This window comes from Pteronotus mesoamericanus, unplaced genomic scaffold (assembly GCF_021234165.1).
Source record: "Pteronotus mesoamericanus isolate MK-2021 breed Mesoamerican mustached bat unplaced genomic scaffold, CSHL_Meso_final contig_2, whole genome shotgun sequence".
In the NCBI taxonomy this organism is placed as follows: domain Eukaryota; kingdom Metazoa; phylum Chordata; class Mammalia; order Chiroptera; family Mormoopidae; genus Pteronotus; species Pteronotus mesoamericanus.
In genome coordinates, this window is record NW_026555084.1 from 9,325,732 (window position 1) to 9,346,620 (window position 20,889).

The following is a 20,889-nucleotide window of genomic DNA, read 5'->3' on the forward strand; positions in this document are numbered from 1 at the left end:
AGCAGCAGCCTTGGTCGTGGAGAGAAATATAGCCATTACTATTCTGAAAAACACAAAGCAGGCATTGCGCATTGCTAAAGGTTGGGCAAGGTTGATTTTGAGATGCTGCTCACATTCAAAACACAGTTTCCTTAAAAAGTCACTATCTATGCTGTCTTGCATGATGACAATAGAAATCTTTCAGGAGCAGGGAGCTCATCTCCAAAAACTGCCTGTAGAAAATCTTCTGCATAGAAAAGGGAGGCTTGCTGCAGACTTCCGTATTGTGCTGGGAGAGGCCTTGAGCAATCAGAAGTAGACTTGGCAGTGGCTGTGGTTTGTGTTTATTGTTTGATGAGTTAGTGACAGTATTAGTTATGTAGTTGCAGAAATTAATAACTAAAAGATGATTCCTGGCCCTCCAAGCATTTATCAAAGCTGCACATTGATGAATCAGATCATGGACTGAATCCAGAGCTGAGCTATGCTTAGGTTTGGTTTGCATGGTGCTTAAAGACACTGTATTTGTTGTTTTACAATTAAAAAGGAAGATATTTTATATAACAAACTGGATTTGCAAATTCTGTTTATATTCAGAAGAGCTGGTAGTGCTGGACCCACATTCTCAGATGGCCACAATTAGACAAAGTGAGAAGCTGAGTCCCTTTTGGGTGGGGCGTATACTCTGTGTCAGCCACAGTTCCCACCGCTCCCATGCTGTTGCGCCTAGCCAGTTTTAGTTACTGTCTGGTCCTATGAGCATTTGATTTTGTGATCATCGCTAGAGGTATTAGAGAGTAATTATTCTTAGCAAAGTTCTTGGCATATGGAGGGCGCCCCCAAAACGGTAGCTCTGATTATTCTTTATCAATGACAGATTCAGGCATTTAAATTTGATCCCTAGGTTAGCCCTGTCCAATAGACTTTCCAGTAGTGATGGAAATGTTCTGTCTCTGTTCTGCCCAATAAGATAGTCACTCACCACATGTAGGATATTAGCCCCTCGAAGTGTGGATAGTATGACTAGCAAGTAATTTCTGTAAAACTTTTAAGTATATAATTAAAAATTAGATTTTAATAGCCACATGTGGCTAGTGGCTACCATATTGGGCAAAGCAGATTTAAGGAATGAGAGTGAACATCCACCCAGGTGTCCTTGTTTAGCATGTAATGTGGAGAAGAGACCCTAGGCCCCTGTGTGGGAGCGCGTTCATGTCACTGGAGATTGCTCATAGCGATAGTGGGCCTCATCACGCAGTTTCACCTCCTGCCAGAAAGGCAGCCGCCTCTTATTACCCAATGAGAATTCTTGTCCATGTAAGCTACCAAAGCTAAGTGTTTTCAAGATGTCATCTCTCCATTGTTAGCAGTAAGAAGTCACCTGAAGCTCTAACGGGAAGTCTCGCTGCTCTCTGCTCTGTGACTGTCCAGTTAAGGGCGCGACGTAAATACGGGAACTTAGACCTGTGTGTGGGGAAGCCTAACTTTTTCGATGAGCTGCTTGATTGACCCTGTTGTTCACGACAGCATAGAGCCAGGAGCCAGTGTGACCAAGGGGACTCTGGGAAGGTGAGGGAGGCCTCCCTGACCGCTAGAGGGATCCTGTGTTCTCAGAGCCTGTTCTCCAGGGGCTGACGTCTCTGTGGTTTCCATCCCAAGCCTCCATTGATCACCTCTAATGATCACATTGCCATAAACCAATCACAAAGTGGGATTCTAAAAGGTTCCCCTTTCATGCAACTTAATCATTCATTTGCATGTTATTTGCCCAAAAGCTCCTGACACTGACCTGCTTTGCTGAGCCCAGCAGTCAGAACCCTCCCTCCCTTCCCTTGTCACAGGGTTGGAAACCCTGTCTACCATCCACCAGTTGGCCTGTTGGTAGCTTACCAGCCTCTGCCCTGAAATGTGCCCAAGCCAACTTGTACAGCTAATAAATAAGTGACTTCACTGCTTCTGGGGATTATGCACAGGAAGGCAAAACTAACGCCAGTCAGTTTTATTCAAGATGAAGCCCTGAAGTACAGACCTCTCCTCAAAAGATCTCCTGAAAAGCATAAAAAAAACTTAATAAAAATGAGAGAAACTGCCATTGTAGCAAATTGTATTAAATGGGGGGCGGGGGAGAACAAAACACACATGACTATATTCTGCTTGGATCATCCATCCAGTTAGAGTTACAGAGCATCTATTCTCATAGTCGGATTCTGCAGGGAGAATCTGGGTTTTCCTTTTCCATTTCTCTGGGTAAACATCAATGTAAACCCCTATTATGACACTGAATCAAATGAGTCCCAGAATTCAATAGGAGCAGAAAGACAAAGCCTTCTGATAACAACAAAAGTAGATCCTGCATACTTTAAAATTCCTTCTTAGGAAAATTCTTCACAAACATGTCTTCTAGAGAAAAGGCCAAGCTGATATCAACTGAGACAAACTAATGATATGTTAAATTATTTGCATGCATCTATATTTTAATGCTGCATTTAGTTCAGCTCCAAGACCCAAGCAGGCTCAAAATTCATACTCAGATAGGAGAGACAAACCTTGGCGAACAGATGGAGCAGAGTTCAGCATAGAGGTTTAATCCTATCAGGCCGATTCCTGTATGGCCATCTGGGTGATCCGGCACAGACACTCAAGGCCTGTTAAAAGGACGACTCCAGCCAAGATTAACGTCACAAATTTTCCACTAGACTTGTTCGTATTTGCCTTTATGATTTTCCAGGCCCAGGAAGGTTGCTGGTGAATAAAGGCTTGCGTATTCCTTGAAGAAGCAGTGACTTCTTTTTTTTTAAACCCGGAAAGTGTTTCCTCTTAGACGATCTTGGGCATCCATTTTTGGAAAGTTATTTTCATTTCCCTTTTTTTCCTTGGCTTTCATATCTAGAACTTTTCTTATAGCAGGATAATAATGAGAACTGGGATAAAAATAATTTTGTGCATGAAAGTTCTTGTCAGGAAGAGAAGAGTTATTTACTTATTGTATAATCAGAGACAAGTGAATTTACTATTGTTGCAACAAGTATCACAAATGGATTCATGAATAATTCATTTTGAGGGTCCTCCCGCCCTCCATGATAATTTTCCCCACTGTTTTGCAATGGTGTGGCTGACAATCATAGAACAAGGGAGGGGAAAAAAAAGAAAAGAAATAAGGCTCATGGTAATGCATGTCATTGGCTGTCCTAAGATTAATATTCTGTGCATTTTAATTTTGGATGTGGCAGATCAAGCATGAGTTAGAGAACAAAAATTACATTCTCACTTCCTTGTATTAATAAAACTTTGAACTTCCTAAGTGTTTTTAACAAACAATTTTTTTGCATATTATGAGAGAATGCTGTGTTGCACGTCATTAAATCAAAACGCCTTCAAAAAGTCTTTCAAGTGCAATTTAGTAGTTATGGGCACATCGAAATGTGAAGATTTTTCATTGCTAAATTGTTAAGTAACCCTGTGTAGTGAACCTGCACAGTCCTGGACCTCAGCTAGACGAACTCAGAAATCCAGAAGTGCCAGCCCTGGAGCATTTGGAGCAATCCTGGAGCATTGCTGCACCAGGATTTCTGTTTCTCCCTTGCTCAGCTGCCCTGTCCACCGATTGGTGAGGAGTTTTGCTAATTTGGAAGAGAATAAGCAAGCTACAAACTAAACAGGAAGTAGATCCAACTTGGCCTTGTTCTCTATTTAGCAAATGGCATAATTAGGAACTTAGCTATTGAGCTAAGTTTAGATACACCTGGGTATCCCTACCAGGCTGATGCTGCCTTGATGTAGGTGGACGTGGGATCTGCGTTCCCCTCTCGTGACCAGGAATTTTCCCTTTTTCTGTGAGAGCCATTAATGCTGACAAAGCAAAGGGCTTTCTTGCCAAGTGAAATCGCTTTGGAATAAAGAATGAAAAACACTTGAAATTCTTGATCTCCTCATTTAATATTTAATAGATTTAATTGCATCTGGTGTTGAGAAATCTCTATACCATGGCTTACATTTCTCTTCAAAATGACAAACACATCACCCACAGAAAGAGAAAGAGAAAGAGAGGGAGAAGGAGGGGTTCTTTTGCATAGATAATATATGCTTCTTTGCCACGTAATATCTAAATATGCTAGTGGATAGGGCAATAAATGCAGACCAGTAACAAAACAAAACAAAACAAAATTAAAACCTAATAAACAATAAAATGCTTAACTGCATAAAGCAATTACTGAAAAAGGAAAAGGGAGGCAGAAATAAATCTGGCAACTCAAATTTGAGCAAGAGCATAAACGTGACAGAGACTGGCACCCCTTGAGTGAGGAAACGGGCCAGTTTTTTTTTGTCTGTAAGGGATGTTTGCACATGCTGGTGTGAGGGTTCAGGTCAGCCACTCTAGTCAGAGGGTGAGTAAACCCAGAGCAGGCTTGTCTCCTGTGTGGGGGGGAGTTTGGAGGGGCCGGGCTTCGCATTGGGGCGGACACTCCGCTTGCTCTCTTTCCTGGCCAGTAGCTGCCGGTGGGCAGGATCAAAGAATGCAGGCATTGGTGCTGCCGGGCTGTGTGCAGTCAGGAAAGTCATTTCACTCAAAAAACAAACAAACAAACAAAAAAACCCCACAGAAACAAAAAACAAAACAAAACAAAACAAAAAAAACACCGAGCAGAAACCATTGTTCCATTGAACAGGAAGAGCAGATATCTGTGTGCTGAGTCCAGGTTGGGGTACTTTGTGTCCCCATTGTCTCTGGAACAGATTGCTCCCAAGCACAACTGCACCACGAATCAAGTAGATACGAGGCATGAAGGCCCGAGGTTTTACGGGGTCACAACTGTCCCATAGAAATGAGCTGAGCTCATGGGTTTCGCAACGTTTTCTGCCAGGTCTCAAAAGTTTGGGACAATAAAATTAAAGTCAATTCCTCATCTCTGAAAAGATTGCCATTAATATTCATTCCAGGCAAAGGAGAGCCTTAAGAAAACATTCTACTTTGGAAGGGCCGAGGCCAAGTCCGCCTCCTCAGTAAATTTAGCTGGCTGTGTTAATGAGTTGCTGGATTGGAAGTTCCTAGGAAAGTTTTACAATAAACTACATTCTCTAGAATGATGAGACTATAGGGTATTCTAGTAAATAAATAAACTCTGGTTAATGGGGAACTCATATCGATAATTATCATTTACTAGCAACTAGGGTACTATCTACCAGGCACAAAGCTCATGTAGGGACTTTCTGCGTTTTGCAAGAAGCCTATGAGGAGGGCACCCACAGGGAAACCACGGCTTAAGAGAGGGGAAAGCCTTCGGGAGAGGAAAGGACTGCTTCAAGGTCGCACTAAGGAGCAGATGTGGTCAACTGTGCTAACCCTCTGAATGTTAAAATCAACGTAACATAATAGCATCTTCCTGTCTCGTCTCAGGGCCAGTCAGGGCTGGTGTGGACATCGTCATGTCCGTTCTAAGCACCAGTGATCTGCTGTGTGGAAATGTTCATTTATAGAGGGGTCCGGTGGAGCGAAGGCTGGAAAAGGAGTTTACCTCTTTTCCATACACCATACACAATGGAAATGGGAAATAACCTTGCAGTGGCGTTAGCGGCGTTTCGTCTTGAGATTTAGAATGAGATGAGAACATTTCTAAATTTGTGCATTTGACCAACTGATTAAGTGGTGTTTCCCCAGCGAATTTAAATACAGGAATGGGGGCGGGGGAGGGAAACAGTGTCTCTCTAACGAGGCTCCCGTATTGGGACATCAACGGTAACAAAAGCCTCATTTGGGGGATAAAAGATGATAAACGCTGAACCCCCGTCATCCATACCGCTCCCCCAAACAAGCGAGGTATTGATCACTGCACAAAGAGATTTCAGAGGCAAAAGTAAGAGCAGCCCCAGGACCCTGCTGATTGCTGCACACACCACTAATTCACCTCAATGGGCAGGCGCCTCCGAGCTCAATTAACCCTTATTCCCAAGGCCGCCCATAAACCCCGAGGTAAACACGGCGCTCCTGGCCCTTGCTCTCTCCCCATGAAATAGATCATTTCTATTGGAGGCTGAGGGGCGATTCCAGCTTATAAATTCACCTTGCTAATAAAGAGCCCTGTGCTCCAGCGCGAGTGAGCAGGCACGCGAATCTGTAACATTGATTCTCTAAATCAGAAAATTTTAAACTGCTGAGGGCATCTGTGATTTCTTCTGCCTTCTGTGGCTATTGGGAGGAAATACGAACGCCGTGGAGGTAGAGCAGGTGACATCAGTGTCCCCTGGTGCAGTTGTCTGCACACAGAACATTAGTTGTTAAATATGTACTGGAGGCTGAACGATTTCTTCCCTCCCCCGCCCTTTTCTTCCTCTCTTTTCCTCACCACGACCATTGTTCAGAAGCAAATTGGAAATCTGGTAATTAGGCCCTGACTCAACGGTGTAGTATTAGAGTCCCGAGCCAAAGTTCAACACCCTGAAATGAAATTTAAACCAATTAATCTGTTAGATTTTTATCGCTTGTCCGTGTTTTCTCAGCAATTCCCCCAGCACGTGGCCTTTGATCAACTCTCATACAAACGCTAAAATGTGTGCCTGCTGCTAGCAAGATGGGGATGACATTAACATGGTACTCATAAAACAATCAGAGCAGAGAGGCCCTCAAACAGACAGGGCAGAGTAATATTTAATAAAAGCGCGCACATAATCTTCAGAATTAGCATTTTGTGCCTTGCAGTACCTTTGGGAGAAGAGCTTTTATTTGTGGAGTGATCATTATTATAACAAAGAAGAGCTACCTAATAATTTCCACTTTAACTCTGCAATGTGCCAGGAGCATTTCAGAGCCATTATGCTAAACTGTGGTGGGGTAATCATGTTATTGTCATAGTTTGAAGGAAGGAAAATCTCCTCTACTTTGGTGGCTGTTGGGGGTGGGGGGAGAAGTAAAAAAAAAAAAAAAGGCAAAAATAAAACCCCACAAACTTTCATTTTTAATGAGGTTTACAACCAGGAATTGGCTAGCAGTCCTTGTGGGTACCAAGAAGTGTGAAAATTCATTGGTGAAGAAGAATCTTTTATTAATTAAATCAAGGTTTGGCTGGTAAAAGTGGTTTTATATTCATCCCCCGCCCCTTCCCCATTTCATAATATTTTCTTGGCGATAGAATTGTGTTGATAATTACACTCCTGGGCTGGATTGGATTCTTTTATAAGTCTTTTCACCTTCAAATTCCACTGACTACATCCACTGTGACTCCACTGGAAGCTACCTCTTCCCGTCTTTACCTCTGTCTCTCTGGGTATCCTGAGAGCGAAGGGGAACAAGTCCTTGGCTGGGTCAGATGTCTGAGCTTCCTCGGAGACACTTTAGCCAAAAAGAAGAGGGAAGGAGGGGCTCAGGGTCTGTTACTCAGCGTAGTGTGGCTTTAAAAAAAAGAGTATCAATTTGCTTAAAAAGTACAATCTTTACCTCTCCCAGAATTAAATGCTTTGCTATTACTTAATTTTAAATTATAATAATGTATTGCCTTAATATATGCTCATTGAAAAAATTCAAACCTGTAGACGTCTGTAGAGGAGAATTTAATAGTCACCCTTCTCTCTCAGTCCCATTCCAGCCACATTCTTTTGCATATGGACCCACTGACAACAGCTGGTGAACATCCTTCCAGACCTTTGTCCATCATACCTGTTCACACGTGACTATACGCACGCATACTACACACTTATGTATATACCGGCCCACAGATCACCATTTTTAAGATAAACAGGGCCACACCAGATTACAAAGTGCTTTTTACCCCCTTCCTAATTTATTTTGACATCTTTCCACGTCAGTTTATTATAGAATTTTTTCTTCTATTCCATCGGCACTCCTGATGTTCTATAGTATAGATGTACCATAGTTTGTTCAACCACTCTCTCGTTGGGTGCACCTAGACTCTTGGATATTTGACTGTCAGTTCTGCTGGGAACATCTGGGTAGTTTTGGTCATATTTGCAAGTATTTCCTGGGCTGCGTTTAGTCTGGCAAATTTGTGACTCAGGTCAAAGTGTCAAATGGTCCTCCACGAGTTCAGTCTACCCAAAAACATTTTGTTTAGCCAACACATTTGATTGAATTAGTTGCCAACATTTAAAGATCAGGAAATGTTGCAGAAAAATTTGGGCCCCCATCTTTTGAAAGATCAGGCGACCAGATGCCCCCGCGCCCACTCCCGGCCTGTGTCTGCATGGCGTCACCCACAGCCGGGGCTGAGGAGCAGTCGGCACCTTTAGATGGGGGACAGAGCCAGCAGTTCCCCAGCGTCCTGTCATTTCTCATTGCTCCCCCAGTTCTGAGTGTCAGTGGCTGTCCCTCTCCTGCTTGTTCTGAGACCCTGAGCTGCTTTATTCATTTGTGTCTCTCGACTTGGCCTGTATGGATCCGTGAGTTCTGAACACCTGCTCTTGGGCCTCATCTTTATAGCTGTTCAAAATGTCTTCTGCCTTGCACTACTGACATTTTAGAGTTCTTCACGTGGGAGGACTATCCCAGGCATTGGCTGATACTTAGCCTCCTGAACCTCCAGGTACTTAATGCCAGAACATCTCTTCCCCACCCGACTCTCTCAGTGGGGCAGCCCATGATTCCTTTCCGTATTTTCCAAACTTCCCAGTGGGCACACACTGCAGGGCTTCCTCTCAAGGCTGCTATGACATACAGTGTCCCAGAGCACCTTTAGAACCAGGTGAGCTCTAAACTTAGAAAGGGCTGCATGATCTACCTGTTCTGAGAGCGGCATCTAGTCTATAAGGAGGGATGGTAGATGACATTGAGTATTGAGGTAGGATGATCAAGATGTGCGGTTTGTCACCCTTTTCCTGGGGTACTTCCCTCAAAGCTTTTTTCCTCCAAAAAAATCTAAGAAATTAGTGTCATATATTGTCCCCTCACCAAGTTACCTCTGGAAGCTTGCTGCCCTTTCTTCTGACTAGTGGCCTGTATACCCTTGTCTCTGCTCAGTTGCTCACAGAATCGGAAAACATAGTTTTCCTTCGAGAATATTTGAAAGCACACACACATACATGACTTCTGAGGCGGGAGATGAAGTCTGAAACCAGCAGGCCTCGGCTACGCTGCTGCAGTAACATTTATACCGTAGGAGAGTCTCAAAGATACACCAGCACACTCTCTGTCTTCTCTTCAGTGGTGAGAAAACCTAGAGGAGGACATACTTATCTAAAGAAGCATACTTGTGTGATTTAAAAAGAAATTTAAAAAGTTAAAAGAAATCCCCAAGCTAATACAGACATAGACACCAAGACTAGTTTGTGGTTTATGAAAGTAATCACAGGGTCAGCATTTAACAATACCACCGGCTTCCACAGTGCCCCAGCGGAGACTCTTTCAAGACCAGCTCAGTTAAACCCATCTCCTATTCTCAGAAGCATCCAGGGATGTAGCAACACCTTTCCTACTCTACTGTAGCAACTAAGTATACTGAGTTGGATGTTAAAGGTTAAGACTTTGAGACATTAACTAGAATGTTTCCAAACTGCTTTTATTGTAAGAATTTTATGTAGAATTTTATGTTGTTAAATGTAGTTTATTTTTTTTATAAATTGCTCGAAATCATACATCATATTTTACCATTGGTTTGGAGTACTTGATTTTGCATTTAAACCTTTTGACTTTGAAAGAAAAATTTTCAGAAAAAGTCCTATGGCTGGGAAACTTTGATCACAACCTTTATGGGGGTAAAAAATTGGACAAGAATTTTCAAGTCACGAATCATTTACATTGTCTTGATTAATTATTTTGTTTTGGGGAGAAAGTGGAGGGGAGAAAAGGCATGCGTAAACTGCCCAGTTTTGGTTGTAAATGGCATTATATGAGTTCAGCCAACATGAAATGTTTAGTTTGGATATTTCCTAATTTCTCTGTGCAATTTTATAAGATTAATTTGAATCAAAGTCAACCCCATTCTGCTTGTTTGTGTGGCGGCACGTGAGCAATGGTCCCACTGGGCTGGGCTTCATATTTTCTTTCTTCTTGCAAAAGTTAAAGCATGACATTTTGCCAAATTTGACAAAGTCCAATAATTTTTTTGCCAGTTTTTTCCCCATTAAACTGAACTGGTGCACTCATTGGCTTCAATGCTTGGAAAGTCAGTCTTGGATACTTAATAAACTTTTTATTAAAGAGGAGGGTCTCATTTTCCCTCCTTGCATAATACATTCCTTACTCTCGAATTTTGCTTTGGTCATGTTCATAAAAGGAATCATGAGGAGAGCAGCGTGGCATTGTGGAGTTCAGCATCCTCAGTGGAAGGGAGGTGCCCTCCGAGACATTTTGAAAACCATAATCCTCCAATCACATTTATGCCCAGCAATTCTCTTGAAATACACCATGCTCATTAGTCAACCACCTCCAGTCTGTTTGGAATTACAGTATTTGCAAGTTATTTCCCATCTCCGAGGGCCATTTACAATGGAAAAAGAAGAGAGATGAAATTTTGAGCAAGTTAGTTCTAGAGTTTTATGCCTGGGAATGACAACAAAGCAAAGGGCATGGGACTCTCTGTGGTTCAGCCCTGACTCAGCTATTTGGTTACATAATTCACCCCAAGTGACCTGCATTCTTTGCATCTATAAAATGGGATCCATAACATTTAATGAAAAAACGCTGAATTATTTTTAACAGGGAATGTTCTATGTTAGTGTTACAGACAGAAGGCATGGAGCAAGAACAATTTCTTGCTCAGGCCTCCTCTTTTTCTTACTTCCCATTGGACAGAAATGTTTATCTAAAAATCTGTGGGCTTTCTTTTCAGGATGTATATTTAATTATGAAGCAATTCTAGAAGTTTTCCAGTGTGTTCCAGAAAGTCATTCATTTTTCATGTTTAATAATCTTTGGTCTTTCATAAATTAAACACTGCTTCTATGTTTCATTTCATAAGATTTCAGGTTTGAAAACGATTTGGGTAAAATACATGTCTCTCAATAGAAAGAATGAAAAGAATGCTTTTAAAACCTGAAATTGCACCCTTAGGTTTCAGGTCCTAACGCAGCCAGGGAATGCCGAGGTCTTGAGGGACTTTCTGTTAGTGAAAAGATGAAAGATTTTTTTTTTCTTTTTCTCAAGTCTCCCATCATTAAAGTTTGATTCTAACAGCCGACTCCTTCTCTTTTTCATGTGTGTGGAAAAGCAGCTACTCCCTGTATCAAAGCCATCAGCCCGAGTGAAGGATGGACCACGGGAGGCGCAACTGTGATCATCATAGGGGACAATTTCTTTGATGGGTTACAGGTCATATTCGGTACCATGCTGGTCTGGAGTGAGGTAGGTGTTGTCTGAACATTAATATCTAATAGCTTGGTCTACTTGAGGATACTGTCTACACTTGAATTTCTAATAGAGTGTGTAGAATTTAGTGGGCGCTCTCTGGGTGGGCCAGCCCCAGTCTCCAGAACTCTGGGGAGCTAGGAAGGATGGGTTGGGTTTACCAGGAGGCAACGCTTCCTGCTGGGATGGCTTCTCTCCTCTGCCCCATAAGCACTGGGAGAGAGTTTGGTCTCTTGTCCTGTTGGGTTTGCCATGAGGTAAAGGTCCTATTGTATATTGGGAGTCAGAAAGGAGATGCAAAGTCACTAAATGTATAGGAGAAGCTTCACTGAACCGTTAGCAAGGTAGTCACCTGTGAATATTTGTAGGCGGAGTCTGTTGTTGGCCCACCTTCAAGGTACTCTGTTCAAATGACAATAAAAATCTAGGCGTAGGTGGTTCTTGGTTTCCCCAATGACTCCTCATCAGAAATTGGGCGATTGGTCAGGGGAACCTAGAAGAACCCAGGGCTTTTTCCAGACCCAGATATTACAACCGTATAAAAATGACTATCTATTGTCTGTGCAGTGCTTTCTCAGTGCTCTGATCAGTATTTTAATGTGCCAGTTGACTTGCCCAGCAATAATCAAGTTAGCTTAAGGTTACAAAATGTAAACATCTTCCTTATATAGATGCCAGGGCACACTTGCCTGTGCTGTCTAAATTCTGAGCCTAGATTTCATAGCATGCCCAGGACCCCTTCTTTTTTACCTCACTAACATGTAGAATAGAATAAAAACAAAGTTAGGGCTATGGTAAGGTATCATACAGCCCATTCCTCCCACTCCCTTCACAAGTAGTCATATGGATCACTAAACTTTATTGAGACTTACTATGGGCTAGGCAGTAAGCTGGGCCCCTGACAAATGTCATCTTAATCTGCTCTTGGTAAAGACTTTCAGCACATATCTTTTCTTGATAAGGATACTGAGGCTTAGAGACACACAGTTACATAATCTGAAAGCAGCCATCCAGAGCTCAGGGAGTCAATGTGATATGTATGTGGCCACACAAAGAAGTTAGAAGGAGAACTGGAGCAAGAACTCTGAATTTTTTTTTTTTCATTTCTATTCTCGCTATTGTCCTACCACTGTTTATCCCATCTAGATATTTTATTTGTGCTTTCTCTTTAGAGGGGCCACTGAGATAAGCAGAGTTAAGACTGTGACAGTTGATTACGTTTATCTTTCCAATGCAGAGCCTGTCTTTCTTTGTCAGCCTCTATGTGCACTTTTTACTGCCAGTATCCACTCAGGCCAGCCCTGTCTCTCCCTTTGTGTTTCCCACGCAGCCAACAGCGCTATGTGTTTGGCCAGGGAGTCAGAGCTTTGGGAAAGCTGAATCAGGGATGGGCTTCTCAGTCTACCAGACTAATTGCTGTCCAAGTTGGAACATCCCAGGCAGGAAAGGTGGACTGAGCTCCCCCTGCCGACTGCACCCCATTCTCTGCCAGAGCTGTTGGGTTGTAAAATTGAAGCATCCCATCCGTGGCTTGCTTTGCTGCTGGCCTAGTGTCCCCATCCCTGCCGAAGACAGCAGTCCTCGCGAGCACGGCCTGTCCAGGTCTCGGGGGCTCTGCCTTCATCCCTTGTTCTCCATCATTCTGTTCTTATCCTGGGAATTGGAAGGGGAGGATGAAGGAATAGAAAGCGGACTTCTGGCCCCATGCTACTGCCGTCGGTGTGAGGTCAGAGTGAGAAGTGGGGCTCAGACTCGGCAGGCAGTCTCACGGACCCTCTGAGAATGATGAGGGTCAGTCTGTAGCCTCGTTTAAAACCCTGGGCCAAAAAACCAAAAGCTTTGTGCCTCTCTTAGCCCAAGTAACCGCACTGGCTGTGCACTGAGGTCTCCCACCCGTCAGGAAGCACTTAACGTGTGTCCCCACCTTGTCTCTAGTCAAGGTCCCTCTGTTCCCCTCAGGCCCCCCAGGTTCCTGCCCTCTTTTGGGAACAGGTAAGGGAGGGTAAGTTCTAACACAGATTTATTCGAATTGCTTTAAAGAACCTGCTGCCATAGAACAAAATAGAAATGGCTCATAGAAAAGAAAACCCGTTAAGGCAATGTCTTTGTCCCCCCTCCTCCCCCACCCCTACACTGTCACCGCCTCAGTGCACACAAGCCCCTGATGATGGGTCTGGGGGGTCGAGCTAGCAGGTGGGGAGGGTGCACCCTTCTCCTCTGCTCACCTGCTCCTCCCCAACGGTTCTCATTTGCAGCTAAGTCCTAAATCAGCTCCGACCCTTTCCAGGTAGAAACCTACCCATAGTTTGCTCAAATGACGACGGAGAAGACACAAATGCCCTGCAGCTTTAGCTGTTAAGTGTCTGGGGGGAGGAGTTTAATTTGGGCATCGCAATAGTCCTGGCCGTCAGAGAAATGTGCCTTGCAGAAGTGGACGTTTTTGTTAGTATTCTAAACTATTTATATATTTAGGTTTTCATGCAGGCTATTCGATGGATAGGATTATTTTTTCCTCCCTTTTACTGCAGGGAGAGAGTTTGGTACTGCTCCAAATTAAAAAAAAAAAAATCCATTGAGTAATGTGCATAATGGTGGGGAATTAAGAAATAGCTCAACCCTGGCTGGGTGGCTCGGTTGGTTAGAGCGTTACCCTGTACCCCCGAAAGGTTGTGTGTTTGATCACTGCGAGGGCACGCGGGCGAGGCAACGGGCTGATGTTCCTCTCTCACATCGAGGTTTCTCTCTCTCCCTGTCTCCCACATGCTTAAGCATACCCTTGGGTGAGGAAAGAAATAGTTCAAAGTTACTAAGGGTTTCTTACATATAGGTCCTTTGTGGGTATTACTTTATTTAATCCTCCTGACAGCCCTGTGTTAGATAGTCTTATTCCCATGTTACATATGAATAAGCTGAGTGTCAGAGAGGTTAAGAAACCTGCCCAACACCACACAGCCCAATAGCGCTAGAGATGGAATTTGAACTACACAGCACATTTTTACCAAGAAAATTAAAGCCTAGGTTAATGAGAGAGCAAAAGGAATATTGAGAGAGGGAAGAAGAACAGGAAGAGGAGAAGAAAACATGCATAATAATCCAGGGGTCCAGTAGTAGTGATGATAATGGTAGTAGTAAGTACCTTTTATTGTGGTAGGGACAAAAAATATCAATGACTTTCGGGATCATCACTCTGTGCTTCCATTGGGTAGAATGAGAACTTGATAGGGCGAATATATGAGAAGATATTTATGAGAAACCTATAGACAACTGCAGAGTATGACTAAGTTACGTTAACTTTAGTTCTTGCCAGGTACTAGTTGGCACGGTTCTCATGCAAGCCTTACAACGTCTGTATACCCCGTCATTCTCATTTTACTGACGAGGAATTGAGGTTTGGGAAAGTTAAATACGCTGGTAGTTATCAGGTGGTAGGGATGGGATTTGAACCCAGACAGCCCAACTCCAGGACTCGCCTTATTAACTGTCCATGATTTAGCCTATGCCAAAATATTACCCAAGGATTTGACCATACCAGACTGGCATGTATTGCCCACCACTGCCCTCGATGCCTTGTGCTGGGGGTAGCTTGACAGTTACTGTCACCTTCTAAGATAAGGTGGACTTGGTATAGAGAGAACCAGAGAGGTCAAAGAGAGCCCTCCACTTTGTAGTTGTACTATGTTGGCGGTTGGAGCCACTGGCGTGTAGAAAGATTCTATCCTTATGTTGTGTTGCCTTGTCTTGTGGGCAGAAGACAGCCTCTTCCTCTCTCTTCATAAGTGACTTTAGGCAAAACAGTTACCCTGTTTGGACCTCATTGCTAGAACAAGACCCCTATCTACTTGAAGTCTTTGTCCCCGGCCATGTGGTCTCCTGAGTTTCTGTCACCTCTAAAATCAAGGTCTTTTAATTTTAAATAAACTTTTATCTCGTCTCCATTTTCTCACTCTATAGCCCAGAGCATTCAGGAAGCAGACTGGTGGGCCAGGACAGGCAGACAACATTTTACATTAGCAGCCGATGCTATTATTTGGAGGGGTGGTGTTGGTGTTATTGTTTTGCTAAAGAATTTTATAAAGAGCCAGAGAAAATAGGGCTGGCTTAATTTAACCTCATTTGTGCTCTTCCTCTACCAACCCAATCTTTTGCAAATGAGTAGTTCAGTTCATCTCACTGATTGTCCCCTGAGGGTGGGGAAGACGAAGGGGGGCACCCCATTGCTCCTAAGTCAGGGCTGCCTCCTGTGAGCTCCCAGCTTTGGGATGAACCACATGGCTTTCCTGTGCATTTGGTTTGCCATTTTTGTTACTTTGGTGTCATTGTTTCTTGCCCTTTCTTTCTTTTTACAAAGCAGCTTATTGATACTTTTATGTTGATCCTGCCTTACACGAAAGATGTTAAAAAATCTGTAGATTTTTGTACATAAACCCAAGAGAACCAACAGGGTGGATATGTACTAATTTTGAATTTGAGTTGAGTTTTTTTCTTGATCAGAGAGGTACTGGGTTTTTTATTTCCTACCAACATGTGCTTTGGAGGAGGAAGGGGCTCCCACTACTAGTTTATAAAAATAATCATTATTTTCATATCTCCTTTCTGAATTCCTCTAATTTCTCAACAATGACCACTGGCCAACTTGCCTGCTAGATGTCTAGTCCTGGGATAGGTATGGATTAAAATTAAGCTTTGTGGAAGCTGGCATTTTATTTGGAAAAACAGTGTGCTCCCATGAAACAAATTAGAGAGTTTCATAAAGTGTTTATACAATCCAGGGTTAAAGCTGCCGTTGCAAATTCGAGGCAAGATTCTAGGAGGCTGAGTGAGTGGTGTAGTCAGAAGTAGACTCTTCGAATAACCAGCCAAGCTTCCTGTTATGTGCACATGGATCTCTGTGCTTGGCATGCTAGGATCTCACAACCCTTTATTTAATCGCTGAAATCTCTGGGAGAATTTGTGCAGTTCAAGGCATTTAAACTGCCTTGAAGGCGGGCGCAGCGGTGGGCCGGGCGAGGGGCGGAGTGTGGAGAGAGTGCAGGCAGACAGCCATCCGAGCAGAGCCCGTGCGGCCAGGCGACCTGGATACTAACTTCGGTCCTTCCATTGCCCAGTCAGGGCTTTGGATTTTACTCAGGGTTGGTCGTTGGGCCTGTTTCCCCATCTGAAAGTGAGGGGCTTAGACTAAATCCTGTTTAAAATCAGCTACAATTCTAGTAATTCCTTTTATCGAGAGTCGACTCCCTTGAGAATCCTCCCAAAGTAAGAGCGGGGAGTAGCTTTTTTTCTTCCATTATTGTTCTTAACTTTTAGAGCACACACGTGCAATATGCAGCTATCATGTCTATTTGCAAAAGGAATTTTTGAACTTCATCAGAACCGCTTAATTAGCTACAAAATTGGCTCTCCCTATTGATAAGTCTTTAGTCAATATTTTTCCCCTCTACACTTGAGATTCTGGTATCTGATATAAAACCTGAGGCTTATACCATGATGTTGCTGTAATTTATCTTCCAGATAGTTCTTTGGGATATCAATAGGTACAAGAGATGAGAGAGAGAGTTTTTTCTTGGGAAGTTTGGGAAAAGTTGAGTCAGATAAATTCAGCCAGTCCTTGGTCTAGGACTTTGCAGAGCTTTGGAGTTACTGACACACGCTATGAATACCTAAAATGTAGTATATGGCATGTCCCAAATGTTAGGGACCACAGAGTCTTTTGTCAAGGATCACCTTACAGGAAGATACATAGGTGATGGCTGTTAACATCTGGATTCCATGTTAATGAAATAAAGTCATGAAATTCAATCATGGGGTGAGGGGGTAGAGGTGAGAGAATCAATCGTCTGAAATCTTCTCAGAGTAGTATTCAGACAAGACCAGGAGTGATTAGAGCCAATATTCTTTAATGCTGCAGGGCTCTGAACAGAGCTGCTCTCATATTTTGCATCTAGTTTTAGTCAGGGCACCCTTGGCTTGGATGGGGAAGCCAGGATTTCATCCCTGTATGAACAGATTAGCGTCATGCAAGGGCACATATTGTCTTTTTCACCCATTTGAATGTTTCCTTCAGCTGTATTCCCGAGATGGGAGAAGTCAAAAGAAGCCCGGGTGCGGGGGGTTGCGTGTGTGACTGCAGCTGGGCCAGTGGCTGTTCGGGGGCTGAGACGCAGTTTTGCTGCTTGGGTCCAAAAGCTGGAAAATGGGGCTTTAAATGAGGTTCTTGATTTCCTTCCTTCTTCTCATCCCCACTTCCCGTTCTCATTTGTGCACATAGCGCAGAGGAAAGGTTGTAAATAAAAAACAGCAAATGCTCCTCCCTCGGTGACATTAACGGATGAATGGCTACAACTTGTATATGTTCCCACTGGAAGTTCCCCAGGCCTGTTGCCTGGCCTTGGATATTACTGGGCTACATGTGGAGAGTCACAACACTGAGGGCTTTGAGGAACTCTCCCGTCGTCCTGTGCAGCTGTTTTATTTTGGAAGTGAGGACAAAGAGGTTCCAGAGCCATAGAGTGACCTTTCCTGGGAACACATTACCTACTTAGTGCTGGGGTTACAGCCAGTTCTCCGGACACCGACCACCCCGCCCCGCCCCGCCCCGCCCCCCCACAATCCTGCTTCCTCTTGCACCAGGTTTTCTCATGCTGTTCCTGTAGGCTTTGACCGTACTTCCTTATAACATTCTTCCTTATACTTCCCAGCTTTTACATGGCATTGATACTCGAGTAACTGTTATCTGTACCACATTTATATGAGAAACAGTTCCAAGAAAATAAAAAATTAAGAAAGTTGGAGCAAGACAGTTTCTCAAATATCATCTCGGTCAAAATTTTATGATAGAATTAAGGTATAATGTAAATAGATGTGTCATTTATTTTACCTGTACTGAGGCTTAATTCAAAGTTGATTAAATGCAGGGGTTTAACATAATTCATTGTTGCCTACTTTTTCCTAAACATGTAAGTGGCCAAGTCTATATTGAACCTGTACTTATTGATTGCCTATTAAGTGGAAGATACTTAATGCAAAAATTATAAACTTGATTTGTATAGAATAAAAGGAGCAGGCTGAATCAGTTGCACTAAATTTTGAATATGACTTTGAAAAACACCTTTCAAGCCCTAGTTATTTTTATGGGAAATCATTTTGAAATGAGCCAGCATATTAAAAAAGGATTAAAAATAGTCTAATGGCCTTTTTCATATAGTTACAGTTACAACCACGCTCACCTCATTCCTAAAAATGCTTCAGTCTATGTTTTTATTTTTAATGACGAAGGCACTTGAAATTTATCCTCTACATCGATAATTATGGGATAGTTAAAGACGGCTTTAAGATGACACTTTCGGCTGTCTGTGTATGGTACGTTCGGGAGGCACGTGCATGTGCCTATAACTTGAAAACAGAAACCACAGAAGTGTGATGGGTTTCTAATTTTAATGTGAATCAAAGGCAGAATTCACACCTGGCTGCAGTCATGTGACTTCTATGAAGAAAATGGAGAGCTACATAGTGGTGTCTTCATTTCACACGGGCGCTCCGTGCGGATCGCTGGACTGGCTCCTGCTGGCCTGAATGAAAGCCCCCCTCCCCATACAAGCGTGCTGGCGTCCTCTTTCTCAGGACAGAGCTCCTGAGCCTGGGCTTCTAGCACGGCCTTTGAAGGCTCTGCCCTTTCTTTCCAACATCCTTGCCCCTCTCCACCTTCACTCACGCTCCAGTCACACCGAGGCGTCAGCCGCTCCTGGTGCCCACAGTAACTTTCCGCCCCTTCGCCCTTGTCTTGCTGATGCCATTCCTCCTTCCCCTCTGCTCTTCCCTCCTTTCTGAGCCCAATCCTCTGTCCTTTAAGGTCCGGTATGTCTGCGAAATCTTCCCTCACAGCTCCAAATACTGAATGCTTTATCTTCTTTCTAAATTCCTATATGAACTTACCGCTACCATATAAGTTCCTTATATCTTTCTGTCTTTAGTTATTGTTAACTTAAGGGGATGATTTCTCCTTCAGAGGCAGGATTCATGGTCAATTCAGCTTAGTCTCCTACAGTGTCTCACATAGAACCTTGCATCTCAGAGGCATTAATTTATACAAAATATTGTTGAATGACATTCATTAATTCATTCATACAAATGCCCCTTATTAGCAACTGTTGTATACAGTGATGCTTCAAAGTGTCAGTACCAGACAGATAGATTGCAGTTTAGCTTTTGTTAATGCATGGGTGGTTAGGTAGTTTATATTTAGATATATTTATTGTGCAATAAGGATGCACATAAATACCTTAGTGTAAATCTGTTGGTTATGGAGAGGATTAAGTAGTAATAAAACTAACACTTTTTAAGTGATTGATACCAGTGAGGCTAAACTCATTATATCAATTAATCCTTATAATAACACTAGTTACATAGCTGGCCCCCTCTCCTGATATCACCTCCTTCCCGAGATCATGAAACTGAAGGCCAGAGAGGTTAAACTTGAACTAAAGTCCGTCTGACTCCAGCGCCATCTCTTAACACCTAATAAGAATGTAGGGATACCCCATTTATCCAGAGGAGGGTGTGACAATAATCTTAACTCCCAAATTCAGCATGACAACAGAAGTAAGCAAAAAAAAAAAAAAAAAAAAAAAAAAAAGAGAGAGAGAGAAGTAACTGTATAAAATAACAGACTTTAGGGTAACCAGAACAGTAATTTTTTTTCCAAACTGTGTTATCTGTTTTCCCAGGTTGTAGCAAAAGAGCCAACCAGAGGCAGGTGGTGAGAAACAGCCACAGTGCAGCAGAGGTGGCAGGTCAATGTCAAAGGCAGAAATGGAAAACCTAAAAAGCAGACGCAAAACTGTATCACTAGGGAGCACATTCATGACTGTTCACAATGGCAGTGGCCCTGAGTCATCAAGAAAGAGATGGCAATTATATCCCATACCTTCTCTCTCCAACAGTGGGCCGTGTGCAATGCATCCATGAAAGGTTTCCAGTGGAAACAGTTGGAATGGCAGAGTACAGGGCCCGGCACAAATAACGCCCCCTTTTTATTATAAACTCTTTGATTATAAAATCATAAGCACGTAATTCTGTAACATAACGATATCACACTCAAGCATACCATATGACAGTTTAGGTGAAATGTTCAAGTTGCTGTCCACCTCGTGCGAGATGCTCTTGTACTGTACCAACCACACTCAAGTAAGCCTTGCTTCCGCCGGACTCTCTTTTCAGAGGGGGCTGGCTTTGATCTTCTGTACAGCCCACTTCCTGAGGGGACATGTTAAATGAGGAATTATTGAATACATATGGAAGTATCAATGTATGCAGCATGCAAATACAAACTAAACTGCACCAAAAACAAAAAAAGTTAAATGAGTCTCTGTTTAGTATCCTGATATCCTTTTACTAGAGCTTTGAAAGGCCCTAAAAGTCTTGGTAAAAGTGAATCCATTCCCTGCTACCCGATCTCTCAGTCTTTTGGCTCTTATATATTTCTTTCCTAATTCCATAGGCAAAGATTTGGCCCTGCAAGTTGCCAACTTTGATAACAAACATTCAGCCTCTTCCCTAAATGGACCCAGCTTTGCCTCTTCTTTTCTATTTTAATTTTCAAACAAACAGGCAGGAACCCAGGACCC

The 20,889-nt window shown here is 43.0% G+C and overlaps 1 protein-coding gene across 3 annotated transcripts in view; it reads left to right on the top strand.

Moving 5' to 3' along the window:
• EBF1 (EBF transcription factor 1) overlaps window positions 1-20,889 on the top strand; it is a 376,276-nt gene that overhangs the window by 264,946 nt on the left and 90,441 nt on the right. For 2 of the 3 annotated variants that reach the window (XM_054568112.1, XM_054568113.1), the window contains exon 9: window positions 11,136-11,266. In XM_054568112.1, the coding sequence (XP_054424087.1) occupies window positions 11,136-11,266 (131 nt within the window). Of the gene's footprint in view, window positions 1-11,132; window positions 11,267-20,889 lie in introns of all 3 variants that reach the window. The other variant, XM_054568111.1, reaches the window with a different exon arrangement.